Source organism: Amphiura filiformis, chromosome 20 (assembly GCF_039555335.1).
Source record: "Amphiura filiformis chromosome 20, Afil_fr2py, whole genome shotgun sequence".
In the NCBI taxonomy this organism is placed as follows: Eukaryota; Metazoa; Echinodermata; class Ophiuroidea; order Amphilepidida; family Amphiuridae; genus Amphiura; species Amphiura filiformis.
The window spans coordinates 38,293,398-38,318,551 of NC_092647.1; the positions used below are offsets into that span (position 1 = coordinate 38,293,398).

The 25,154-nt window shown below is 36.7% G+C and overlaps 1 protein-coding gene across 6 annotated transcripts in view; it reads left to right on the forward strand.

Annotated features, from left to right (window-relative positions):
* LOC140142834 (mothers against decapentaplegic homolog 4-like) overlaps positions 1–25,154 on the forward strand; it is a 66,524-nt gene that overhangs the window by 6,277 nt on the left and 35,093 nt on the right. For all 6 annotated transcript variants that reach the window (XM_072164845.1, XM_072164849.1, XM_072164850.1 and 3 more), the window contains exons 2-4: positions 1,618–2,047; positions 15,636–15,810; positions 20,921–20,950. In XM_072164845.1, coding sequence (XP_072020946.1) covers positions 1,811–2,047; positions 15,636–15,810; positions 20,921–20,950 — 442 coding nt within the window. In that variant the 5' untranslated portion in view covers positions 1,618–1,810. The remainder of the gene's footprint in view (positions 1–1,617; positions 2,048–15,635; positions 15,811–20,920; positions 20,951–25,154) is intronic.

Sequence of the window (25,154 nt, forward strand, 5' to 3'; positions counted from 1 at the left end):
TTGTAGTGTCCCTGGAGTGGACCTAGACCTAAATGCTAGGATCATTCATGGTTGACCTAAAAAAAAAAAAAAAAAAAAAAAAATTCAAGATGTTTTGTATTTTTAATATGAAAATTGATAATTTGTATTCATGTCATAGTCTATTAATGATTTCAAAATGCATTGAATTTGAATGCATTTTGAAATCATTAATAGACTATGACATGAATACAAATTATCAATTTTCATATTAAAAATACAAAACATCTTGAATTTTGGCATCACAAGGATTTCTAAATGAATTGCCAATTTTATGCTTGACTGAATAGAGTGAATGACACCTGTGGGGGAAAATACACCCCAAGCTAGCTATACCGCCAACCCTGGTGACATCACAAGGATTTCTAAATGAATTGCCAATTTTAATGCTTACTGAATAGAGTGAATGACACCTGTGGGGGCAAATGCACCCCAAGCTAGCTATACCAAAACCCGGTGACATCACAAGGATTTCTAAATGAATTGCCAATTTTAATGCTTACTGAATAGAGTGAATGACACCTGTGGGGGCAAATGCACCTCAAGCTAATTATCAATTTTCATAAAAAAAATACAAAACATCTTGATATTTTTTTTTTTTTAGGTCAACCATGAATGATCCTAGGTCTAGGTCCAGGGATTCTCCAAAACCCCCCCAAAATTTTTTTTTTTTTTTTGTACCCGGTTTACCCGCCCGAAAAATGCGCCGGGTACCCGGGTACAAAATTACCCGAAAATGCCAGGACACATGTCCAGAAAGATTTAGGTAAATTATGTTTTAGGTCAGGGGTCATTTTCAACATTTAAAAATGTTCCTTTGTCAACAGAATCCCAATGGATTTTGATGCGACTTCAGTGTAAGTGATCCTTGGGACCTCATAGGTTATACAATGTCATCAAGGGGTCATTTGGGCCTGGGGTCATTGTAATGTTTAGGAAAGTTTATTAGAAACTACAACTTGCATCCCCTAAGGTACAAGAACCAACTTGTTTTAAAAATTTGAACACTCTGTATCACAAAAATTCACAATGCCTGCAAGTCATGAAAAACAAAAGCAAACAAACAAAACCCAAACAAATCATCTACTCACTATAACAACAACAACAGCAATAATAATAACAAATTCATTGAGAATCAAATGCGCTAAACCTGAGTGATTAACTTTAAAAGCGTGAAGAAATACCAGTGTACAAATTATCAATTTTCAAAAGGAAGATATGAAGATCGACATACATGTAACTTTGTGTATAATGAAAATCTCAATTCCCAAAAGGACATGACTTCTAATTTTGGTTAGATTCCCCACTAGGTCCCAATGCCAAAATTTTTTATAAAAGAAGTTCCTCAATGTTCTGGAGTGGAGAGTAGCGTACCCTACCTGACCCCTTGTCAGTTTCATAAAACAACCGTTTTATTTATATACCGCTACTCGTCGTTGATTTAACCCAATTTGCCACTGTACAAATATAATATGACATTGAAGTGTGGATATATATGTGGACACGTAGCTCCCAGCTAATAGTAATTGCACTTATCCTGGAAGTGCTTTAAATCTCCCTCTCCGCTAATTTTCTTTCTGTTTTGTTTGTTACTCACAGATCGCCCCAAAGGCTAATCACCGAGTACAACAACATGTCAGCTCATCCTCATGTAACATTGGCTTTGGAACAAATCTGAAGAGGTGGAATTTGTGTCTTTTTGAACACTCCGCATTCCGATTGACTTGATAAAGTCATCAACTTGTGTAAAAGCACAAAACATCTTGGAAACTAAAACTATTTATCTATAGACATGTTGACAAACGCACCGACCAGTGCCGATGCTTGCCTGAGCATTGTGCACAGTCTCATGTGTCACCGTCAAGGCGGGGAATCCGAAAGTTTTGCCAAGCGGGCAATCGAGAGTTTGGTGAAGAAGTTGAAGGAGAAACGAGATGAATTGGACAGTTTGATTACAGCGATCACTACCAGTGGTGCTCATCCTAGTAAATGTGTGACTATACAAAGGACACTGGATGGCAGGTTACAGGTAAATATAAATCTTTTTCTTATACCTGGGGAGAGGGAGGTGGTACTCAAATAAATTTTGGGTAGTTAAGTGCCACCCAGATTTAGAAAATGCAGGCTCTGGACCGGATTTTGAGGACATAAAATGGGGTCTCTACAGAAATGAAAATGAAGCTTTATTCAGTGCCCTTTTTTGGCAAAAATATCTAATAATTCTCAGAAATGAATGGTTGGAACCAGCGTTGGCCATAGCTGGTATCACGGAGCAAAATGCTAACTCAATTTTGATCACTTTGCTACATAATTTTAGAAATGTGTAACAATTTATGACATAAATTTATACAGTGAAGTGTACAAATGTAACTTTAAATCAAGAAGTGCAAGCTGATAATGCTACACATAAAAAATGTCTAACGTTCAACACTGCTTGGAACTCAAATTTGAAGCCAATTTTTGGGGAAAGCCAAAACTTGTTGTGAACTTTATATATGAACTTCAAATGGGGGAACTCCAGAACGGAAAAAGAGCTTGAAAAGGGGTCTTGAGGGCAGCACTTTAATAGGGGTAGTGCAAGGTATACAGCTATCCAGGTCTCTAACTAATTGCATTGTTTCTTGTTTTGGTGGGTAATAATAATGATATTTATTTGAAGTACATGTACCGGGTACCAAAATACAAGCTACAAGGGGTGACCTGTTTTACAACCATTCACTGATAAACTTAGTTCATACATGTATTTTATACTCTTAGTTTTAGAAAGAACTCTTCCTAACTCCATCTTTTTGAAACAGTCCATATATATATATATACAACCTTGGTAAAGTGGAAATATTTCTCATGGTATTTTTGAAATTTATTTGGGAAATATGAGGGGAAACTGGAAAAAACTAATTTATTTATTAACTGGGTGTGTATTTACAAATTTAGGTGTGTAAAACACTCCATACACGGCTGGCTGCGTAAACCCTTGCCCAGGACCTTGTTGAATCTTTCATTGTTCTTTCAACCACAAGAAAGAGTTAAACCAAAATAAATGCCTAGAAATTTTACATGAAAAGTTTCAAAGAAGGTGATTCACCTTTGGCCTTGTGATAGCTTCCTATTTCAATATCATGTCCAGAGTTGCCAAAAACTTTCAGCCTGAATTGTAGGTCAAATCAATCAAAAAGTTGCCCAATTTTTCTCTTGACCATTGATTTCTATGGGACATGCATGTTCAAAAGGTTGTGGGTTCCAATGTCAAAACTTTTTTCTAAAACCATTGGTTTCTATGGGACAGGAAAATCAATTATTCAAAGTCACAGGGTAAAGCTTCAAAAGTTGGCCAATTGGGCTACCAAATCACAAGTTTGGCAACCCTGATCATATCAAGGAGGAAGTTCCAGGAAATGTTTTCTTGCCTAACAACATTACAAAATCAATATTTAATGAATTGGAAAATTTAATAGGCAGTGATAGGGCAGGCAGGCACATCAAGTACTTTGCTTGTCAATATCCAATAGGGTTACATTGATCACTTTCCTTTTTCATCAAGCTTGGCAGGTGTCAATCAATCTATCAATCAGTAATGGACTTGACAAGCTGTGAAAGGGTGCACACAGACTCCAAATGAAATTATACCTTCCTTGAGCTGCATAAATCCACACCACTTTTGAAGTTGTTGTCCAACTAACACAGGGGAGGGAGAGGGGCATTTGACTTTTGAAGTGACAGGGGTGTTGGTTAGCGGACATTTACTTAAAACTAGGGGTCTTTCGGTGAGAAATTTCATGTCAAAAAGGACATCATTTGTGAGAAGCCCCTAAAATGGGAGTCATGCAGTCTGAACATGTTGAGACCTGGACAATTTTGGGCCCACAAGAGTGCAAAAATGCACACCCCCACACACACAAATTTTGAAAACCGTCATTTTAGAAATGATAACAAAATTCTGGTCAGGGGAAAAAGGGGTGGAAGGGTGACAGTGAAGCAAAAATGGGCTCATTTGGTGAGGGGGGAGTTGAAAAATGGGGGTCCGCACATTTTTGTCGTCCATTTTCACCGAGTACCTTCCCCTGTCTTCGATATATTACAAGTTATAGACAAAGCCTTGATTGATGTATGTGGGCTTATCTGTACACCTTGTACCTTGAAATACATTGTACATGTAAGAATGTCACAGAATAGCATAAAATTTGAATTGTCTGATAAATCAAGCACTTTAATTGAGTAAATAGGTCCTCAAATTGAAATAAAAAGTTTTGCATTGAAGTGGAAAGCATTGGAACCCTTGATATGAACTTACAAACCAAAATGGCTGGTACATTGGAACAACATTTCTTTAATTCTTTTGGATTTGTTTTATTCAAATCTCAATGTGAGAAAAGAAGAAAACACTTTTTTTACTTGATTATTTTGTGTCTAAAATAAGTGAAACCAATGAGATGTGCTATTTTGAATTCTTGATCAAAATGGTACAACTATATTCTCAATCAATTCTTTTTTGTTCAGTCCACACTTCAGAAAAGGTGCTGGTGAAGAAAATAATAAAAAAACAAAACAAGAAAATACACAGCATTCTACTTATTGTAGGAGTAGGACCCCAGAGCTCACACTCATGCACATGCACCAGCAGTACACCAAGAGGGTGGGGTATGTGGCTTCGGTATAAAAGGTGCCTTGGTAGAAAGATTCAGGCAAAATTAAATTTAGGGTGAGGTCTGACCCCACTGCTCACTATGCCTGGCCAAGAAACAAGTTTGAACACCAAAACCATTTTTCCAGTGGCGGCGCCTGGATTTTTTTCCGGGAGGGGGGGCATTGAGGGGAAAAGTGAATTTCAGGGGTAAAAATCACCGCAAAATGGTGAGATTTTCATATTTTGGGTTTTTACTGGGGTGGGTGGGGCAACAGGGAGGCAAGAATTCTGACTGGGGGATTTTCCCCCATAATGCCTCCCCCCTCATGGCGCCGCCACTACATTTTTCAACAGAATAGGAGTGTGCATTGTGTTTGTTGAGTTGACCAATAAATATCTGGAATATCATCATATTGCATGGTCAAGCAAAGTTGTACATTCCCTCATTTCAAATATTTAGTTTTGGTTTCTCTTTTGTTCAGAAACCAAAAATCAAGGGATTAAAAAGTAGAGCTGATCTGGTCTGCAACACTATTATGCTGGGAGGACACAGTATAGGGTAGGCCTGCTAAGAATACGCGATTTTGGAGGCCAAAAAACGCACCCCGATTTTCCAAAAAACGCAAAAATCCGCGATTTCCCGCCAAAAACGCAAAATCAAAAAAAAAAAAAAAAAAAATTTTTTTTTTTTTTTTTGATTTTTAATTTTTTTTTCATGGATTTGGAGAGTCCCTGGGCCTAACATCAAGTGCTACCATCATTAAAAAAAAAAAAAAAAAAAAAAATTAAGAAAATAAAAAATAAAAAATTGCGTTTAAAAAAAAATATTTTGCGGATTTAGAGAGTCCCTTGACCTTGAGTGAGGTACTGCAATCATTTGTGGCTGATTTTAAAAAAATGGAAAAAAGATACAAAAAAATTACAAGTTTGTATCCAAATGGGACCGATTTGTAACTTGTGTTCACTGCATAGTCTATTGAAGATATAAAAATGCATTGGTTTTGTACACAAGTCTGTATCTTAGATAGATTTTGAAGTGAACACAAGTTATAAATTGGTCCCATTTGGATACAAACTTGTAATTTTTTTGTATCTTTTTTCCATTTTTTTTTTTCCATTTTTTTTTTTTAATGATTGTAGCACTTGATGTTAGGTCCAGTGACTCTCCAAATCCGCGAAAAAAAAAAATTAAAAATCGCAAAAAAAAAAAAAAATTTTTTTTTAAATTTTTTTTATAGATTTTTTCAAAAATGTCAAAAAACGCAATTGGAGCCAAAATACGCAAATTGCGGCGCAAATAACGCAATTGCGTATTCTTAGCAGCCCTAGTATAGGGTATAACCAGAAGTATACAATAGCCTATTGTGCTAACATAATTATTATCATGATTGATATCGGAAATCTATCCCGTGGACGACAGTTGATGCTCTCTGTCGAAGGTAGGGGGCATATTACACTCACGAGTTCTAGGCCTAGAAATCATATACATGCTGGCAGTATATTGAAGGATGGGGGGGTGGGGATTTGTTTGTTTGTATGAAACATAAATAATGCATGGAGATGATTTGATTATGAATTAGTTTATTATCCCCGGGAAGCACAACCCCTCTTTAAGAGGGGGCTCCCCTCCCTATATAACCACCTCTTCCCTAAATTACCCCTTTCCCCTCCTCCTCCCCTACATTCGATATCTTCATCTCGAGCTCTCCTCCCCCTTCCCTTTCACTTCCAATGCTCTCTCCCATCTGTTTCTCTCTCTCCGGCCCATATCCCCCCTTGCCCTCCAACCACCCCCCACACACACACACCACACAATCTCTTCTCCCCTCTATCTTCTACTTTTTGCAGTAAAAATTGCTTCAGTAAAAGTCATTAGGTTATTAGAGGTCATATAATGGCCTTCCATCGATTCTGGTACATGGGATTAAGGACACAAATCGATTTTGTTTATAGCACCTATACAATTACAATAGTGTCCCCTTTTGTAATGTTCGAATGCAAATATTTCGATGGTCTATATTTTTTCACAGGTGAATTAGCCTAGGCTTATTCGGTTTTGTAAACCACGTCTTTCAATGTAGATTACCATGCTCGATTTCTCTCCTCGTGAATATTGCACTGCGAAATTTAAACATTTCTTTTGTATACTTAGAGTAGGTAACTTCAAATCAAATAATTTTACAATTCACACCACTTATAAGAAACTGAAACCAAAACCGAATCTGACTGACACAAATGTTCGGTTTTAAACAAAAGGTAGAAACAATGAGTTCGATATCTTATGATTCAAGTGGTTAGGCAGGACAATGGGAAACCACGTGACCAAAACCAAAACCAAAACTAAAACGAAATATTTGAAATGAGGCAGTGTAGCTCTGCAGCTGTATTTTCTGTCTGATGACCACTCAAGTATTTTTGTGTTCATTTGGCAGTGATAGGAAGATGTTCACACTAATCTGAGTGTCAGGTATGTGTGTAATATATCCTGCATCAGGAAGGACAAAGTTGAGGTGATTAACAGGTCCAGCAATCATGACAGATTCAATGTCGTTAATACTCATGGTTAAAATGATTAGGCAATTAAATCATTGGTCTCTGTTGGTGGGACACATGAATACATATATCACCCTTTGCTTTAGTCCATTTGGCTTCCTTGAGAGAGTAGCGTCCATGTTTGATCACTTCGCACCGCATCACACGCTACAGATGCACCACCTTCCGATCGCGCATGAATACAAAATAAAACTTACATGCACAACTCTGATTTTTTCCAAAAAATTGGCTGATTTTCACAAAATTTTACATGCACAGGCAAAATTCTACATATATGCACAGAGGCAAAGTTACATGCATCTGTGCATATGTATGCATGTGGTATTTCGAACACTGGCGCATGTGTCACATGCCGACGCTTACTGTACGGTATCGAGAAAGCTGAATGGACGATACAATTTTTGGGTTAGCACATAAGGGTTTTGGGCAAGAAGGTTATTTGCAATAGCTGCCAGATGCTTTTTGATGTGTACAATACTATTTTGGACACACATCCTGGGTGTATGATGTCAAAATCATATGTTTTAAAAAAAAAAAAGTTTTTCTTTTTTGTGCCAGTTACACCTGACTGGCGCCAATCAGCATATAGCTACACTGTAAAAAAGATGCTTGTGAATTTAGTAATGACCCAAAATTGACAATGTAAATTGTAATGTTTAACTCACTGTTGGTAACCCAACAGGTTTGAGAGGTCCACAAAATGCTTAAAAAGGGTGGGTTTGAAAATTTTCTGGTTAAAATGTGTGTCCAAATATAAAGGGTGGTCACTGATAAAAAGGGTGGGTTTAGAAGTCAACAATTGCAATCTCAAAGCTTACTGTAATTTCCGATTGAATGACACTAAATGAAACACAAAAAACATTGAAATCCCATTCTGTAGTGTTTGGTCATCTAAAACTTCAGTATGTAATTCTCTTTGGATGCAAATCTGCACCTCCTGGACCACCATAACCACTTATCTATGATTAGTAAGTAGTAACCACGCTTAGAAAGGGTGGGTTTCAGAGTTTTGGTATAAAGGGTATAAAATAAAAAGGGTGGGTTTGAAATAAAAAGGGTGGGTTTGTATCACCACTGCTAACTATGTAAACAAACCAAAAACAAAATGATACATAGAAAATCAATTAAAATATACACATTGGATGGATGAAGCAATAACTTGTGCAAAGATGGATGTAAAATTGACTCATCCCACCTGTTTCTACAATGTATATCACATCAATATGGTGGATCCAGTCAGTCTGGAAGGAGTGTGCATGTTTGAACGAAAACAAAATAAAGCAATGTGAAGAAGCAAAAGTTTGCAACTTGTGTTTTGATGACCTGAAACTGCTGTGTTTTATTTATTTGTATTCTGCATTGTTTTATTTATTTATTTACTTATTTCAAATTCTCTGCCATCACAAATAGCAACATACATACATTGTACAAAGACAGTAGAAAACAGCAGATGGGTACCCAAATAGGGACTAGGGCTCCCCATAGAACAATACAGGATAGGTACCGGTACATAAAACAGCGAAATGTGTGATTTTAAAACAAACCATTATCATCATCAAATGACCTGAAATTTATGTTCTTTTGTTACTGAGAATTTTGTTTTCTTTAGAGCTCAAATTTCCTTAAATTTTTAGCTCTGTTTCCATTTCATTCTAAACAAGACATGTGTCCTCTTTGCTTCGCACAAAAGACAAATTGATCACTGATCAATGATCAGTGTTCTTTGACTTACTCAATTAAACTTTTAACTGATATAGATGCTTAGAGCATTTTCAAAATACCTCATGATCCAGCTGAATAGTCTATTCCAAGACCTTTTCTCAATGAGGCCAGTTTCCCTTTTAAAGGGGATTTTGTATTTTAAAACAAATCCATATTTGATCAGCATCCAGCAGAATCCAGAGTACAAACTTGTATATTTTCCCCAGTATCTTTTGTTCTTGACAGTTGTAGCGATCATTGCACAATCATTAGGAACAAACATACTCATCTGTCATTACACAGTTCTTCAACATCATGTTCAACATGCATCTAGAATGACCTTTGAATGTTTACAAAAACTCATACTCCACAACATGAGGTCAAATGTTGAGCTATGATTATTGAATGGAGATTATTGAACTTTGCCACTTTTTCTTCCAAAATGATAAAATAGTTTTTGCAATCATTAATATGAAAGTTCCCAATATATTGGATGCGAAAAACATTGGAAATTTGCAAAGAAACAACATCATAAACAAGTTTCACCTCTATCACTTGAAATATCTCTCACTTTTTGGATTACAACGGCGAGTGCGGCATCAGCGTTAGTATGCTACGAAGCCAGTTTGGTTATGCTCCCTCCACGTGTGGAGGGAACATAATCAAACTGGCTTCGTAGGAGACTACGATTTGTGATCGTTCCAACATATTATCATAATCTGAAAAATTATGATAACATGTCGGACCAACGGAAAATCATCCCGTTTTACTACAAATAGGGCGAATTTGACAGTTTGCTTATAGATTTAAGTTGGAACATGTGTAAGTATTACAAATATGCCAAAAAATTGGTTTTGAAAAAAACTGTATATTCTGAAAAAAGATCGTACATTGAGGCTTTAATGTGATGTTTGATTTTTGTTATCTTGAAACAATTCTAAAGAAGTTATAGATATGACAACAAAGGGAAACCTATCATTTCCTAGAGTGCAAAACATAGTGCGGAAGTTATCTGGCTATGATATGAGGGTGTAGAGTGAAGCTTCTTGGGGTTATTTGCATGTCAAATTGAAGATAACCCTTGCCAATCTTGCCTGACTGGGTGCCTGCCGCACGCACATGTTTGTGATACATTGCTACATGTATGAAAATCTGAGCCTTTCCATGTACTGATGAGTAGTGACAAATTACTGCAACCACAATTCTGTTGCAGTTTCAAGAAATTCAAACCATAAAAGACAGTTTAAAACTAAAACCAACTGTACAATGTAAGTCATAATGTAGAGTCGAGAAATTGTATTATCTTTATAAATTAATAAAAATTCCTTTAAAAAAAGGAATGGGGCGCCTAATGTGAGCTGGACGGGATATGATGATCAAATACGAGAGAAATGCTTCATGGAATGAAGCTTTCGTGTCAATTTGCGATTATGTGGGGTGGGAGTTCTGTTTTGGGGGCCTATTGTAGTGAGGATATTGCTTTGGATATTGAATATTGTTGAATTTTGTTATGCAGGGCCTAGGGTATATTTATGGATAGTATAGAAGATACAATAAAGTAAGCTTCCCCCCCTCCCTAGTCATCTATACACTCATTCTTAATTGTCACACGACAATTTCGACAAAGTCATGTAAGCGTAATTTCGTTTTTCACCCGACCTCCGCCCACAAACAATCCTGAAATGTTGAAAACCTGGGGTCAGCGCACTCATGCCAGTTTATCCTAAGGTATACTTTGTGTCTTTTGTAGCCAACCCTGTGGCTAAGAGAGGCTAGGAAATACTTAAAACTAATACAAAACAAGAAATGTCTTTAAAAAAGACAATGCCTCCAAGATACCAGTGGACACCTTTTGTTATTAGTTAAGGAGATACTTATAATGCTAGCTTTAAGGTACCGCTATTGGATATAGATTTTTGTCTGATTAAAATATGTGAGTCCATTTTCTCCTAATGCAAGACTGAAAATTTTATTTTAATCGGATATTCGGTTACCAAAATATGGCCTGTCAAAATGGAACGAAACCAAGTCGTTGGCAACAACTTTCTTTTATTTTTGTTATGCAATGTTGTCAGGTAGGCCTTATTTTCTAATTATATATAATGCAAGAATTATGCAAAGTAAAATTTTCAGATAGGCTACAAAATAAGATATAAAACCCATGGATGCATTTGGCAAATTTGAACACCACTGCAACAGTCCGACACACCGCTAGTCCGAATCTGAAAACACTTTAACAGTCCGACACACCCCTAGTCCGAATCCGAAATACACTGCGCTAGTCCGAGTCTGGAAAACACTTCGTCAGTCCGAAACTGCAGAAAACCAAAGCGGTAGTCCGAATCTGAAAATCACGTCAGCGCTGGTCCGAATCTGAAAAACACGGCGCTAGTCCGAATATCGGACTAGCGCAGTGTTTCTAAATTCAGATTCGGAATAGCGCCATGTTTTGCAAATTCGGACTAGCGCAGTGTTTTCAGTTTTGACTGGCAGAGTGTTTTTAGATTTGGACTAGCGCTGTGTCGGAGGAGTGTTTTCCAGATACTGCCAACTGCCAAGGGCTAGTAAAGGACAGCCCCGGCCTAGCCCTAGACTAGTCATGCTAGCATCATGCACTCAGTCATGCACTACACATAACTGTGCGACATACAATGTAGATTTGACACAGGTTCTGTTTTGTATTTTAATTGAGGTCAAACTCATGAACTTACCATTTAAATGTTGATATCAAGATGAACAGAAATAAATAATCCATTCTACTTTCTAGTCGAGTCATAAACCGGCACGGATCTCACTGTTTAGTGTCATGTATGGTCACTGATGGTCATGAGTTTGCAATATTGAAATTGTTATTGACATCAGTTTCTTCCAAGTTCAAGATAAAAGTAACATGATTGTATTGAAATGTAAGTTATAAACATTCTTCCTGCTGTCCAGCGGGTATGAACTATTATTATGATGTAGACACGATGATTGCGGCCTAGTCGAGCCTAGCATGCTAGCCTGCATGTCAGTCGGTCTGCTGACTCGCCATAAAAATACCTCCAATTTTGCACAAAACAATCCATGATGTCAAATTATCACATCCAAAGTGTCGCCATGAACGTCAGCTTCAAATTCTCCAGCCAAAGTTTTTCCATTGATAATCAGGTTTCATGTAATCATGAAATTAAACCTTGTTTAATGTGAATTCCCATTGCCACACACTGCATAACGGTTGTCCGACTTGATTTCTACGATATTGCTGATGTGATGAGGTTACAATCCATAATTAAATACCGAATTAAAAAAATACTAGTTTGCGTCTGACGTCAGGTCGAGGGCGCGCCGTGCTTGGTTGCTGACCTGCGCAGTATGGCATTTTTGGTCTGGTTGACAGGACGGCATACGCAAGCTAGTCTTTTTAATTCGGTCTTCAATTATACAATATATGAGTTTAAAAAAATTCTAATGCATAATTCATGAGCTTGATAGACCCGCACCATTGGCGCCACGTGCTAGGTGTTTCTAGAATCCCTATAGAATAAGATTAATTTTAATGCTAATTTATTGCACATGCTGAGGAAGGGTGATTACCTTTTTGAACATTCGGAAATGGCGATAGGCGAATTTATGTATGGCGCAAAGAGGTGGGGGATATATATTGGGCTCTCGATATTGGGCGGAAATTAGATTACTTGTCAGAATATAAATTTGTACAATCGGCCTACATGCCGCGCAATGTGCGGCATTTTAGGTGTAAATTTCAAAGCAAACTACCTCCTGCGGAGGCAGAAAAATCATACCCTCCTTTCATATATCAAACAATTCCAAGAAATTGACAGGCCTGTTAAATCAAGGGTAAGATCGATCGTTATTCTTCATGAGACGGGCACAGCCCATTTTTATGTTATTAATTCTGCTAAAAATAGTAATTAATAAATAACAAAATTATGTCATAATTATGACTTTAAATCGGCCATAGAACTCTATTTTAAACGGACAAAATAGCCATTGGGGTTTCTTTCACTTTACCTTGCTAGGAACCCTTCCCAGCAGTTAGGCATATTACAATAAATATTATTATTTTCATTCAGCATTATGGGTAAACACTAACAAAATGATGTAGGCATAAATCATACATTATTGCTTTAAACTGCCCAACAACGGTGAACCACGAGTTAAAAGTCGCCTAATTGGGCTACCATATCGCGGGGTTGGCAACTCGGGTTGCAAATACACTTCTGACCTTCAACACAATGATGTCTTTCGAATTTATTCCTTTCTCTGCTGAGCAGAATTGAAATTCGTTAATTAATGTTTTTTATCAGAGATAGTCACCACAAAGATACTGAGCTGTGTTCTAATATTTGGTCACAATCAGTTAGCAGTCGAGCACATAAAGCAATTAGTGATTTCATGATTGGTCAGTGGTTGTTTTGTTTGGTTTAAGGATTAGGTGTGCAAAGGTCACTATGGACGATGGACCACAATGGCCTCATTCCAGTGGCATATTATCAATAACCTCAATTAAACAATCATAGTGCAAAATTTGACCTTAAGTTGCAGAGTATGAGTTTTGTACTCACATTTTCAAAGGTCATTCAATGAATGCACAAATGTATTGGGGTTAAAGAACTGTGCCCTGATAGATGAGCATGTTGTAGATTCTTCACACTGTAAACAACTAGTTCATGTGCAAACATGTTCAAAACATACATAATTAGAATGGTCAAATGTCACCGTCTATCGGGTTCTAAGAGGCGGTAAACTGCAGTTTAAACCATACCTGACCATACAAAGGTCACGATGTATTTGGTGTTTTATAAGTCCATTAATTTTGTATTTTAAACAAAGAATATACGCACAACATTTTATCCCGTGCACATCAGAAAACAATAATAAAATAAAATCCAAGCATATTGTGGTTTTATTTCTAAGCTGGGCATAATTTTAAGCAATACAAGTTACGAAGTAAATCTAGCAAGACTGAAATTAGAAGCTTTTTGCAAAGTCAAGCCAAATAATGGGGGACGCCGCCGTAGCGGGCGCCCCAAAAACTTTCCATTTGACTAATTCCATTTTAACCATCCCACCTCCCCCCTGGTGACTCTAAGAAACTTTGGATACCAACCAAATTTGACAATTTTAGCCCCCGGTTTTAGCCATTCCAGATTTATAAATTTAAACTGTAAACAGTGGTAACATTTCCGGGGGATTGATTGTTTGTAAATATATTCAACCTAACTGATGCTAACATTCAATACAAATGGTTTTTACTGTAAAGAAAACTTGCATCAAAAATGTTTATTTTTTCAGAGACAACTTTCAGATAGGGGGGGGTGAGGCAGAGAGGGTTAGATGACAAGTGGGGAAGAAGATGTTATAAATCCACAATTTCCCCAAATAGGGTGGGGGATCTCTTGGTCCCCGGATAAAACCCTTAGCCTATGCATTTAAAGCAAAATCTGAATGGATGGACTTGGACGGTGGACCATTTACATTTGCTCAACTTGTACAAGTCTGTCATGTGTGTTGTCGAACTCATTGTTAGCATCAATTGGGAATCTTGTTTGCTCTGCTAAGTCAGGATATCCCCTAACGGTACTCAACAAGATCCACGGTAATTGTAGTGTTGACAAAAGCTACAATAATCGGTTCATACAGCGGTCAGGATGAGGGGAAGGAGAAGTAATATTGCCTGGCTGTATGGATCTTGTCAAACATGTATGTTAATAACAGGCCAGAGGACCTTCCTTTTATAAAGCAGTCGCACACACAACCAGGCTCGTATACAGGATTTTTTTGTGGGGCGGAATTTCCACAATGTGGACCTTATATGCCCCCCTCCAAAATAAAAGGACAATTCTTACAAAAAATGCATGCACCCCAAAAATGAACTTGTAGTTGTGGGGGCTATTTTGAACAGATTTTAACATGAAAATGTGGTTGCTTTGTTAATTTTTTTTTGGATATTTTACACTGTTTTTACCCTGAAAAGTGACTTTTGAAGGAACTTGTGCGGGGAGGAGGTTGTAGCTATGGGCTTGCATAAAAACCTTACTTGTTTATCATTACTCATCATTTTAAACCTTGTTGAAATTTACAAACAAACAACCCAACAAAGCAGTAGCTGAATTGAAGCATGTTGTAGCTTTGGCGTCCAACAGAGATAAAGAAGCATGCTAGCTACCTTTCATTTTGTGCGATTTTGCGCATATTTGTTCATTTTTGTGCAAGAAATTTGCGTTTTGATGAAACAAAGGGATTTTCTGGTGTGACGTCCAATGGAGAAAAGAAGCATGCTAGCTACCTTTCATTTTATGCGATTGTGCGCATGTTTTTTCATTTTTGCGCAAGAAATTTGCGTTTTAATGAAACAAAGGGGTTTTCTGGTGGGCAACATTTTAGGGACTTTTTGTTCTGGGAAGACTTCTTGTTATCCATGCCAAATACCAGTTACATGTGCTGTTGCAACACAGTGTGTTGTCTAGCAAGATCGATCCCACTAAATCCACACATGTATCTATAGAGCTTGGTCTAGCGAGATTAATCTTGCTAAACCAGTAAACCACACTAGAGATTGCAATACCGGAAATCAGTTTGGCCTCTTTTTTTGGAAAAACCCAGGCTCACGTCATCGTCTCCATTGTTTATAAAGTTTATCATATGATCGGCTTAATAAATTAAACATATAATTTGTATGTTGGAAATAGGAACATATATAATTTGTATGTTGTTTCTTTTCCTTCTTTTATAGGTTGCAGGACGTAAAGGCTTCCCACATGTTATCTATGCCCGGATATGGAGATGGCCGGATCTGCACAAGAACGAACTCAAACATCTCAAATTTTGTCAATTTGCATTTGATTTAAAATGTGATAGTGTTTGTGTTAACCCATACCATTATGAGAGAATAGTATCACCAGGAATTGGTAAGTATATTAATTTCGGGCGATTCACAATACGATGCGCTGACAGCGGTTGCTCTTGCTAGTCCAATTTTTGACCTTCAGGGTCGACATCGCTGTTCTAGCCACCATTGGATTTTTGCGCGAGAGCCGAGAGTGATAATAATAACGTTGAAAACAGCTCCACAAATGATTCTGTGTGATCAATAGAAGAAAATGGCTCTACTCTAATTGTAACTTACAGTTTTACTGGGCATTCGCATATAACATCATTATATTGACATTTAAGTACACAATGACATTATAATCTTGTGTTGTATTCGTATTACGCGGGCTTTGGATGTCGACATTTCCCATTAGGCACTGCGTATTTTCAGCAAACACTGGAGGCGCATCGTATTGTGAATTGACCAAATTGGAAGAACACATTGTTTGTTTTTTGTTTATATAATAATAGTAAAAAAATCATTAATGTCACACAAACATTACAACATTTCTCACAATTTCTTATGTATTTCTTTATTTCGAAAAATAAAATTTTCCTCTTAATAAACAAATTTTTATTTTGAAGGAGCTAGATTACACACATCTGAGGACCAAAAGTCTTAACTCACAAAGGAAAACCTTTGTGAGTTACAGCTTTCTGTTTCTCAGCCCAAGATATTATATAACTCATAAAAAGATTCTTGTCCTTTGATTGGCGAATTACTATTGATTCAAATTGCTATTTCTATCTTCAGCTGAAAAAGACTCTGTATGAGTGTAATAGACTAAAGTCAACTGGAACGGTATAAAAATTGAAATCTAATGGCGGACATGTTGGTTCTAAGTTCTAAGTGAGAGGTCTCTAGTTCGATTCCACAACCATACCTATAACCTGTTTTATTGTATTATGCGAATTGACCTGTGGTACCTTATGGAAGGTAGAATTTTATTTAAATGAGGACAAGTGAAGAAGTACTCGATTTGGTCTATATAGTCAATTTTCCATTGCACTCACATGAAGCTACCATCATTGTAGAAACAATGACCATGACAACGCTGACAAATGCAAGCATATAGCATGCATGGTGACCACCTCAACTAGCCCATTACAGGTGTGGTTGTTGCTTCTAAAATAAATTTTATATAGTTTATATATTTAAAAAACATTTTTTTTTTCACTTGTGATTTATAAAATTAAGTGGAAGAACAGGAATTTCTAATATATACATGTACATGAGAAATATAAAACAAATATTTAACAGTTTTATTTGTTCAATGGAAACAATATTTTCATTGCGTGAAATATGAACTGTCCCATTTAACTTGTCAAAGCCTCGTTGAATGAAACCAAGTTCATATTTTGTCTTATAAAAATATTCTTTTACCAATGTTGCACTAATGAACATTCAATTTTGTATACTATTTTTGAATATTACCGTAAAATATATATTCCTGAGGCTAAGTGCAATTTTTTTCTCGGAAGAAAAAATGAACAAAGTGGATTTGTTGTTGCTTAGTTCACAGAGTGTAGACAATGAGCCTGGAATTATACATCTGATTTATGCTATATTAGGAAGCTGAAATTTATGTATCTTAAAAACCACATGTATTGAAAGGGGCATATTATGATGAGGAGGAACATAAAAAATACCAAGATGAGAATAAAATCTGGTGCACTTGTGAATAATGATGACTTAGCTATGACTCACTGTATTTGGTAGTGGCCTCTTGTTTTCTCTCATTTTCTCTCTTGACTCGTACTTGTGTGCTCTTGCTACATCTACATGTATTGCTTTCACATACACTCAATCAGTGACTCCCTCCTTTTCTCTCTTTCTCCCCCTTCTCTCCCTGTCCCTCTGTCTGTCTTCACTTGACTTGTGCTCATTCTTGTTTCATCTATTGCTTTCACACACTCCACCTGTCTCTTGTCTCTTTGTCTTGTCTTGTCTTGTCTGGTACTGCACAAATCGCCTCTGCACTCCATTATGCATCACCTTGTTAACCTAAGTTTTAGCCACAGCAGGATGTATCTTGATAGTAGTCTTTGTTTCTGTCCTTTTCTCTGTTTCTCTGCACCTGTCTGTCTGTCTGTCTCTCTGTCTGTCTGCATGTCCTTGTCTCTCTCCCTGGTACTGTCTCTCATAGTCATAGTGATTTTGACTCAATGCTCACTTTTGTTATATCTATTGCTTTTGCACACATCGCACACACCCCAGACACACACCCCCCTCACACTCTCTTGAAACCCATATGACATACCCACCTACCCTCACACCTCCTCTTTCTTGTCGATATTTCTCACTTTCTTCCTCACTCTTTCTATTTCATATTTCTGTGTTGAACCAATCTTATAACATGTCTGCCTCGTCCCTTAAAAATTAACAAAAAACTTGTCTGCGGACAAGTGGTTGCTCTTATGTGCTGAAATAATAGCCACTCCAAATTGATTAGTGCTGAGGGCAAATGGCATTCTAGCCTATGCGTGGACATGTGCCTGGCATTCTATGTCCATTCAATGGGCTACAGTAACAGCCAAGAGCTCGATCCACCGCTCTCTCCTTACATACCAGCACAGACATGTTTCAGCAGTTCCTGCCTGTAAATAGATGTTCATATCTTACAATTTATGCGAAAAATATAAAGCGTTAAATTTCTTTAAAGGATACCAGTAATCATTTGATAAATATTTCTGGGCCAGTGATTCTTTAAAAAATCTTAGAAAGCATTAAATTTCTTAAAAGGATACTAGTAATCATTTGGTAAATATTTGTGGGCCAGTGTTTCTTTTAAATCTTAGCAGGGAAGTACTAGGTCTGAAAACCATGCTTCTATACAAAATATGATTTACAGCTGAATCTTAAAAAAATTATAAGTTTAAATTTTAAAGCATAGAGATTCTAATTCCCACGTTCATATCAAAAAAAAAGTGTTAAATTTCTTAAAAGGATACTAGTAATCATTGGTATATATATTTCTGGGCTAGTAATTCTTAAAAAATCTTAGCAGGGAAGTACTAAGTCTGAAAACCATGCTTGGATTCCATACAAAATATGATTTAAAGCTGAACTAAAAAAAAATATCATAATTTCAAATTTTAAAGCATAGATTCTAATTCACTCACTTGAAATCAGGATATTTAGAGCATTGTTTAAACTTAGAGTGGGTTTTAGGGTACTGAAATGTAGGTCAGGATGATTATGAGGTTCTTAATCATGTTTGTCTTCTAAATTAATTTTATTCTGACACTCAACATGCTCATTTATGATGACTCTTTAACCCATGCATGCTTGTACAGTACTCGCAGCCCTCGTAATTCTGAACATTGGTCAATTTCTGAGTTAAAGCTGTTAAAGGGTATTGCATGATTCTACCAGCCTTTTTTTTCAGGTTTGGCTCAATATCGATGAATAAAGCGTATTTGAATATCCAAGTTGTGTATAATTGCATCATTTGCATCCTTGCATGTAAATTGCAGTGCCCCATAAGCCAATGTGTTGTAATTTCTGTCAGTCGATCTAGACAGAAAATAGAAATTGGACAATGGCTTTATCAAACAACTGAATTTGCAAGAAAGTTCACACATACGAACATAATAATAGTCCTAGGCTTTCAGGAAGTGCCCCTTTAAACAACATATTACGCTGATATGCATTTATTTTTGTTTGCTGTTCTTGAGGTAACCAAACCCAAAACAATTCTACAAAAAACACAAAAAGTCGCCAGTTAATGCATGCACATTGCATAGCATAGTACAACATTGGGCATTTTTTGTGTTTCATTGTGTATACATTGGAAGAAATGGTACAGGTTATCGGCAAATGGGGTTTATTGGATTCAAAATGCAAACATTTATAGCAAATAAAACAGCTACCATACTCATTTAATTAAATAAGTATGCAAATTCTAACTTGGCTAATTTTGAAAAATTGTGTTTGATGCAAACATTTTATTTCAAACTGTAATTCAAATGATTTGTATGTTCAATGGAAGAGTTTTTGCAATTGGTGAAAAATAGAATAAAACAATTAGTCTAGGATGTATAAGTGACTTGTTAGGGACAAAAGATTGGAGACCTTAAATATCCCTTTGTTTAAATGCATACTATTGTTGACTGCTATATTTTGCCAACCTTGGCAAAGACCAGGCTTATGTGGTTATATGCATTTGTGAGTATTGATAAAATAACATGAAACAGTTCATTAGAATCCCATACATGACAATCTCTCAGTGCAAAGTTCTTGAACCCTAAATATGCTAGTGTGCGCACAAGATGACCTCAGAATATTATGGGTACAAAAACTCATACCCAGTAAACTGAGGTCAATTTGGGGCCTTCTATGGATAAATGGAGGTTATAGGAGTTTGCCGTAGGAGATGAGGGTATATTGGCTCTTAGTGCAGGCACCTGGCTGGGATTAAGATGAGAATAGGGCAGGAATTAAAATGCAATAAATCTTATTTCCATGCTCTAAAAGATATCCAAATTTAAAAAAAGGGAAATTTGTGAAACTCGAAGCTCAAATGAGCTGAAGACAAAGCGCAATTAAAGGATGCTTTCTTTGTTTGCAAGTTTTACTAAAATTTCACCCAAGCATAACTGCTATGAAAAAACAAAAACATATTAAAAGAAAATGCATATAATTTCTTTTAATTAAAATGAACAAATTGAAATTCAAATGTGAAAGTCAATGATCTCCAGATTTCAAGACTGAGGGAATTGATTTTTGCCCAGTTTTGCCTGTATCTCAACAGCAAACACAAAACGTTTTACAGAAAATGTTTAAAGGTCGTTTTATATAAAGGGTATAAAAAATGGTTTTAATAACATTCAGAAAACATTTTTGAATTATTTTTTGCAAAACAAGTGTTTACAAAATATTTTACCAAGGTGTTTGCCATAAATTATTTTAAAATAATATTTTGACAAAATTTTTAAATGTTGTGGTAGTGTTTTTCCCTGGTTTTTATTTTCAGAGAAAACGTTTTAAAAATGTATCCATGGCCTTTACAACCCGACATTTAAATAAATGTTATTTACGTGCTGATAAAGAGTGGTGAATATATATGTATGTATGTATTATTTTTATTCTTAAGAAGTTTACACAAAGCTATTACAATAAATCTGTTTTATTCTTCTTTTTTCCAGATTTGTCAGGTCTGACATTACAACACACAGGTGAGTTTAATTGCAAGCCTGGTCATTTATATAGTTCTATTAGATTCAAACCAATCATGGTATGTGATGTCTGACTCACAGAGCAAAAGGAGTTGTAAAAATGTTCTATTTAACATTCTTCAGGCTGTATTGTATTTTGTACTGAATAGTGACAATTATTTAGAGGTTAATGACTGCGCATCAGCACAATGTTTAGATATTTCACAATACCTGAAAAATAACTGATGCAGTCATTAACCTCATTTATAACCGTCACTTTTCACTCTTCAAATGCAATTTTCGTCACATTTCCTTCTTTTAAATTTGAACACAGAACACTATTTTAACTGTATCTTTTGTTTTCCCTGTCAAAAATCGAATAGCCTATGAAGGAAATACCGCTAGCGACCAATCACACTGGTGCGCAATCATGCGATGTCCAAATACGGCATTTGGTGTCCGCATATATTGTTTGAATGCATAACACATCGCACAGCATGGCCATTGTAAAGCGTACTTTTAGCTATGTTACGAGACGAGGTCATTATGCTTTTTCAATAACTTGCATTTGAGTCTGGGTATTTTAAGTTATCATCTGTGATTGGATTAAACACATCGCGTATATTAATTAATGAGGTTATGAATAGGATTTAATGCTGTGAAGGGAATTTAAATATTTCAGTCTTATTTCTTTCAAAAAAGTAAGAGTGTGGGTGCCAGAAGGCATAATGAACAGATGCATTGAGTGGCAGCATGCCATACATATTGGCAAGGTGGCCCCTTCCCCTAATAACTTGATACTGACCAGGTTCACATACACAGCCAAAACCCCATACCATCAAATTCATACTACAAGCAGGCTGAAGCAGCATAACCACCATGATTGAAGAACTACAATGAGGAATACTTGGCAGAAGAGGAAACATAACCCGTCTAGCCATATTCCAGAAAGCTATGGACGTTTACCACTCCATGCCAGGCAGTTTAAACGGTTCAGCGCTCCACCAAGAGAACACAATCCTCGAAAAATAATACCCAAATTTAAAAGTTGCCGCTATTTGTATTGATTTTAAGTCAGCGCTAAGATAATGGCTGGTTTTACCACAGTTCCTAGAATTTTTCTAGGGTCTGTGGTTTTACGTGCCACAATGCTTGTGTAATATTAAACCATTAAACTGCAACTTTTAAATTCAGGTATTTTCTTCAAAAGTACTACTGTGTTGTTAATATTGAACGACATTGGACAAATGGGGTATTAAAATGCACGTAAATAAATCTATGTTGAAATATTATGAAAACAATTACTAGTTTTGAAGCTATAGGCGTATTGATAACAGCTGTGTTACTTTTTGTGCAATCTTTTATAGTTTAGTACACATGTACTGGCTTTTTGGATATAGTGAAGGTGCATTGTTGAGATACGCATAACAGGCCCGTCGGAACCGCTACGGCCGGTACAGCCATGGCCGTACCACTTTTCAACCAAAAAAAAAAGAGGAAAGGAGAGAAGAGAAGAGAAAGAGAAGAGAAAGAGGAAAAGGAGAAAAAAAGAAGATAAAAGGGAGAAAAGGAGAAGGGAAAGGGTTAAATTGCACGTATAGTAGGCCCATTGACTAAATCGCAGTCGGGTCAATCTATAGCCTATAGGCCTAGGTCTGTGATTATTTTGCTTGAAGGCGGGTCCTCTGTCCAAAAGCATGTGAAAATTACGGCGGGCTCGCCGATATGCAGGGCCCGTCACCAAAGTCAGTATATAGGCCTATTAAGACGGACTCCGTGCTGACTTCAATTCAACATCGATCCATGCATGCTTTAATTGCGAATCTCAAGTCTTAGGCCTATAAAGTGTCAGTGTAACATTTATGATTTTAAAAATTGAGTTCGGGCCCTTTTTTGGTTTTAAAAAGCAATGATAGGGTAATGATGCACAAATTGGCTTCAATTGGACCTTCATTTTGCAAAATTTCCAAAACTTTCCAGACACCCCCTGCGTATACAAACAACTGCCCGTTTTTTCGTGTCTGTATTTAACACCCATCACTTGATGTTTGAACCAATAATTCATAAAATAACAGTGACAAAAATGGCCTTCAATTGGCTTGTCATTTCGTAAATTTGATATTTTCGGCTTTTTCAAACTACACAATAATAGTGCCAAAATGGTCCACCAAATGGCTTCAATTTGGTCTTCATTTTGCAAAAGTTTCTCACTTCTGAGGGGGGCACAGCTGCGTGCGCAACTTTATGTTTACATGTAAAGCAATGCCGGGTAATTTATAAAGGTCAAATCTTGTCCACGAATGGCTTCAATTTGGCCGTCATCCCGCAAATTTTCGGCCTTTTCAAACTTAAAATTTTAAACAATAGTCCACCAAATGGCTTCAATTAGGTCTTCATTTTGCATCATTTTCTCACTTCTGACACCCGCGTGCGTAACTTTATGGGTACATAATTATAAAGCAATAATTCAGACAATAAAAGTTAAAACTTGTCCACAAATGGCTTCAATTGGGCCGTCTTTTTTCAAATTTTAGGCTTTTTCCAAACTAAAATTTTACACAATAATAGTAACAAAATGGTCCACTAATTGGCTACAATTGGGTCTTCATTTTCCTAAAGTTTCTAACTTCTCAAGGGGCACATCCCCCCTCAGACACCCCCCATGTCGCGTAAACATTTTTTTTTCGACAATTGGGCTTTCAAATTTACTATCATGTGTACCATGTGTACTGCAATCGAGTCTATCATGAATTGGTAACATGTTTTATGGTTGATCATTTTTATTTTGAATGTCCTAGTTTTGAAGTTTAGTCCTATTAACTTACCGTTGAAATTCTACTTTTCATTTTCCAAAGTGCTTGAGCTTCCAGGGGGCTTCGCCCCCTCGAACCCCCATGAGGGGCTCTGCCCCTTCAAACCCAGCTGGGGGTTTCACCCCCAGACCCCCAAAGTGGGCCGTACCACTTTTAATTTGCTTCCGACGGGCCTGACGCATAGGTACCCAATAGAGGAACCCTGTTGTGTATATGTGGTTAGCAGGCTTTCCTTCCATCAGCATAGCAAGCCTGTACAGGCTTTGCTCAGGATGGTGATGTTGTTGAAATAATAAGCTGTCATATCAAGCACCCATTAACCTACTTCTGTGGCAGGCCAACAAAGCCTTTTATCCTCAACATTATTTTGGCCCAGATTGAGTGAGTGCTCTTCAGATTTGGAGGAGTGCCTTAAAATTGTCCGTGTATAAGCATTACGCTATTTGGGGCGGAACCAGGATTTGACGAAATTGATTAAATTAGGAGGTTGCAAAAAGGCTAAATTTGCTAAAATAGGCTGAATTTGCATGATTCAAGGGAGGGGCAGCACCCTTCCACCCCTGGATCCATACCTGTTATTCAACTGTATTAATTTATACACTGGGCACCAAGTAATTGATGTAAAGGGACTCTTATTACAGTAAATAGGTCATGACAGTCAATCTGGTCTTTCTCTGTGCAAAACAATGTTACAATTCCGGATATTGGAATTACTAATCGTACATATACTGTAGAGTAAAGGTCACAGCAATTACGACTCAAGATGGAGATGGTTTTCCAGTAATTTTATCAGATTTTTGGATGACCCAATTTTTAGCAACAAGTGGCAAAGTGTACTATACTAATAAAGGAGTGCCTGTTTACAGTTAAAAGCCATATTATAACATTTGCTGAGGAGAACGCCCTCAAAAAATTTTTAAATTCTGGTTTTTACACGATTGTAATGTACTTTAGTCAATAAAGATACTCTGCAAAAATCAAGACTTTAGGTGCTGTAGTTTTGTCAAAATAAAATAAAACGATGGAACCGGTGTTTTATTATTATGATGGAAATATTAGTCGAACACGTATGCACAGTACGTACACGGTGTGCGGGATACACATACACACACACCCAGAGGATCGCATCAGTATTACAACCGCGGGAGTAACATGCATGGGCGCTAGTAGTAAATTCCAATTTTCTATGCTTTACCTCACTTGTTCGGCTCAAAATTAAAAGGGGACATATCTGACAGTAAAAGCTAACATTTTATGGAAAATAAATACTAATCTATTTTTACAGAAATGTTATAATATGGCTTTAAGTAGGGAAAGCTCATGTGTACAAGAGAGTGCATTTGATTCCTTACAGTGCAGTAAGTAAGCATGTTTGCTGATCCATGACCGTCGTAGCTGTTTTTTCCCTGGGT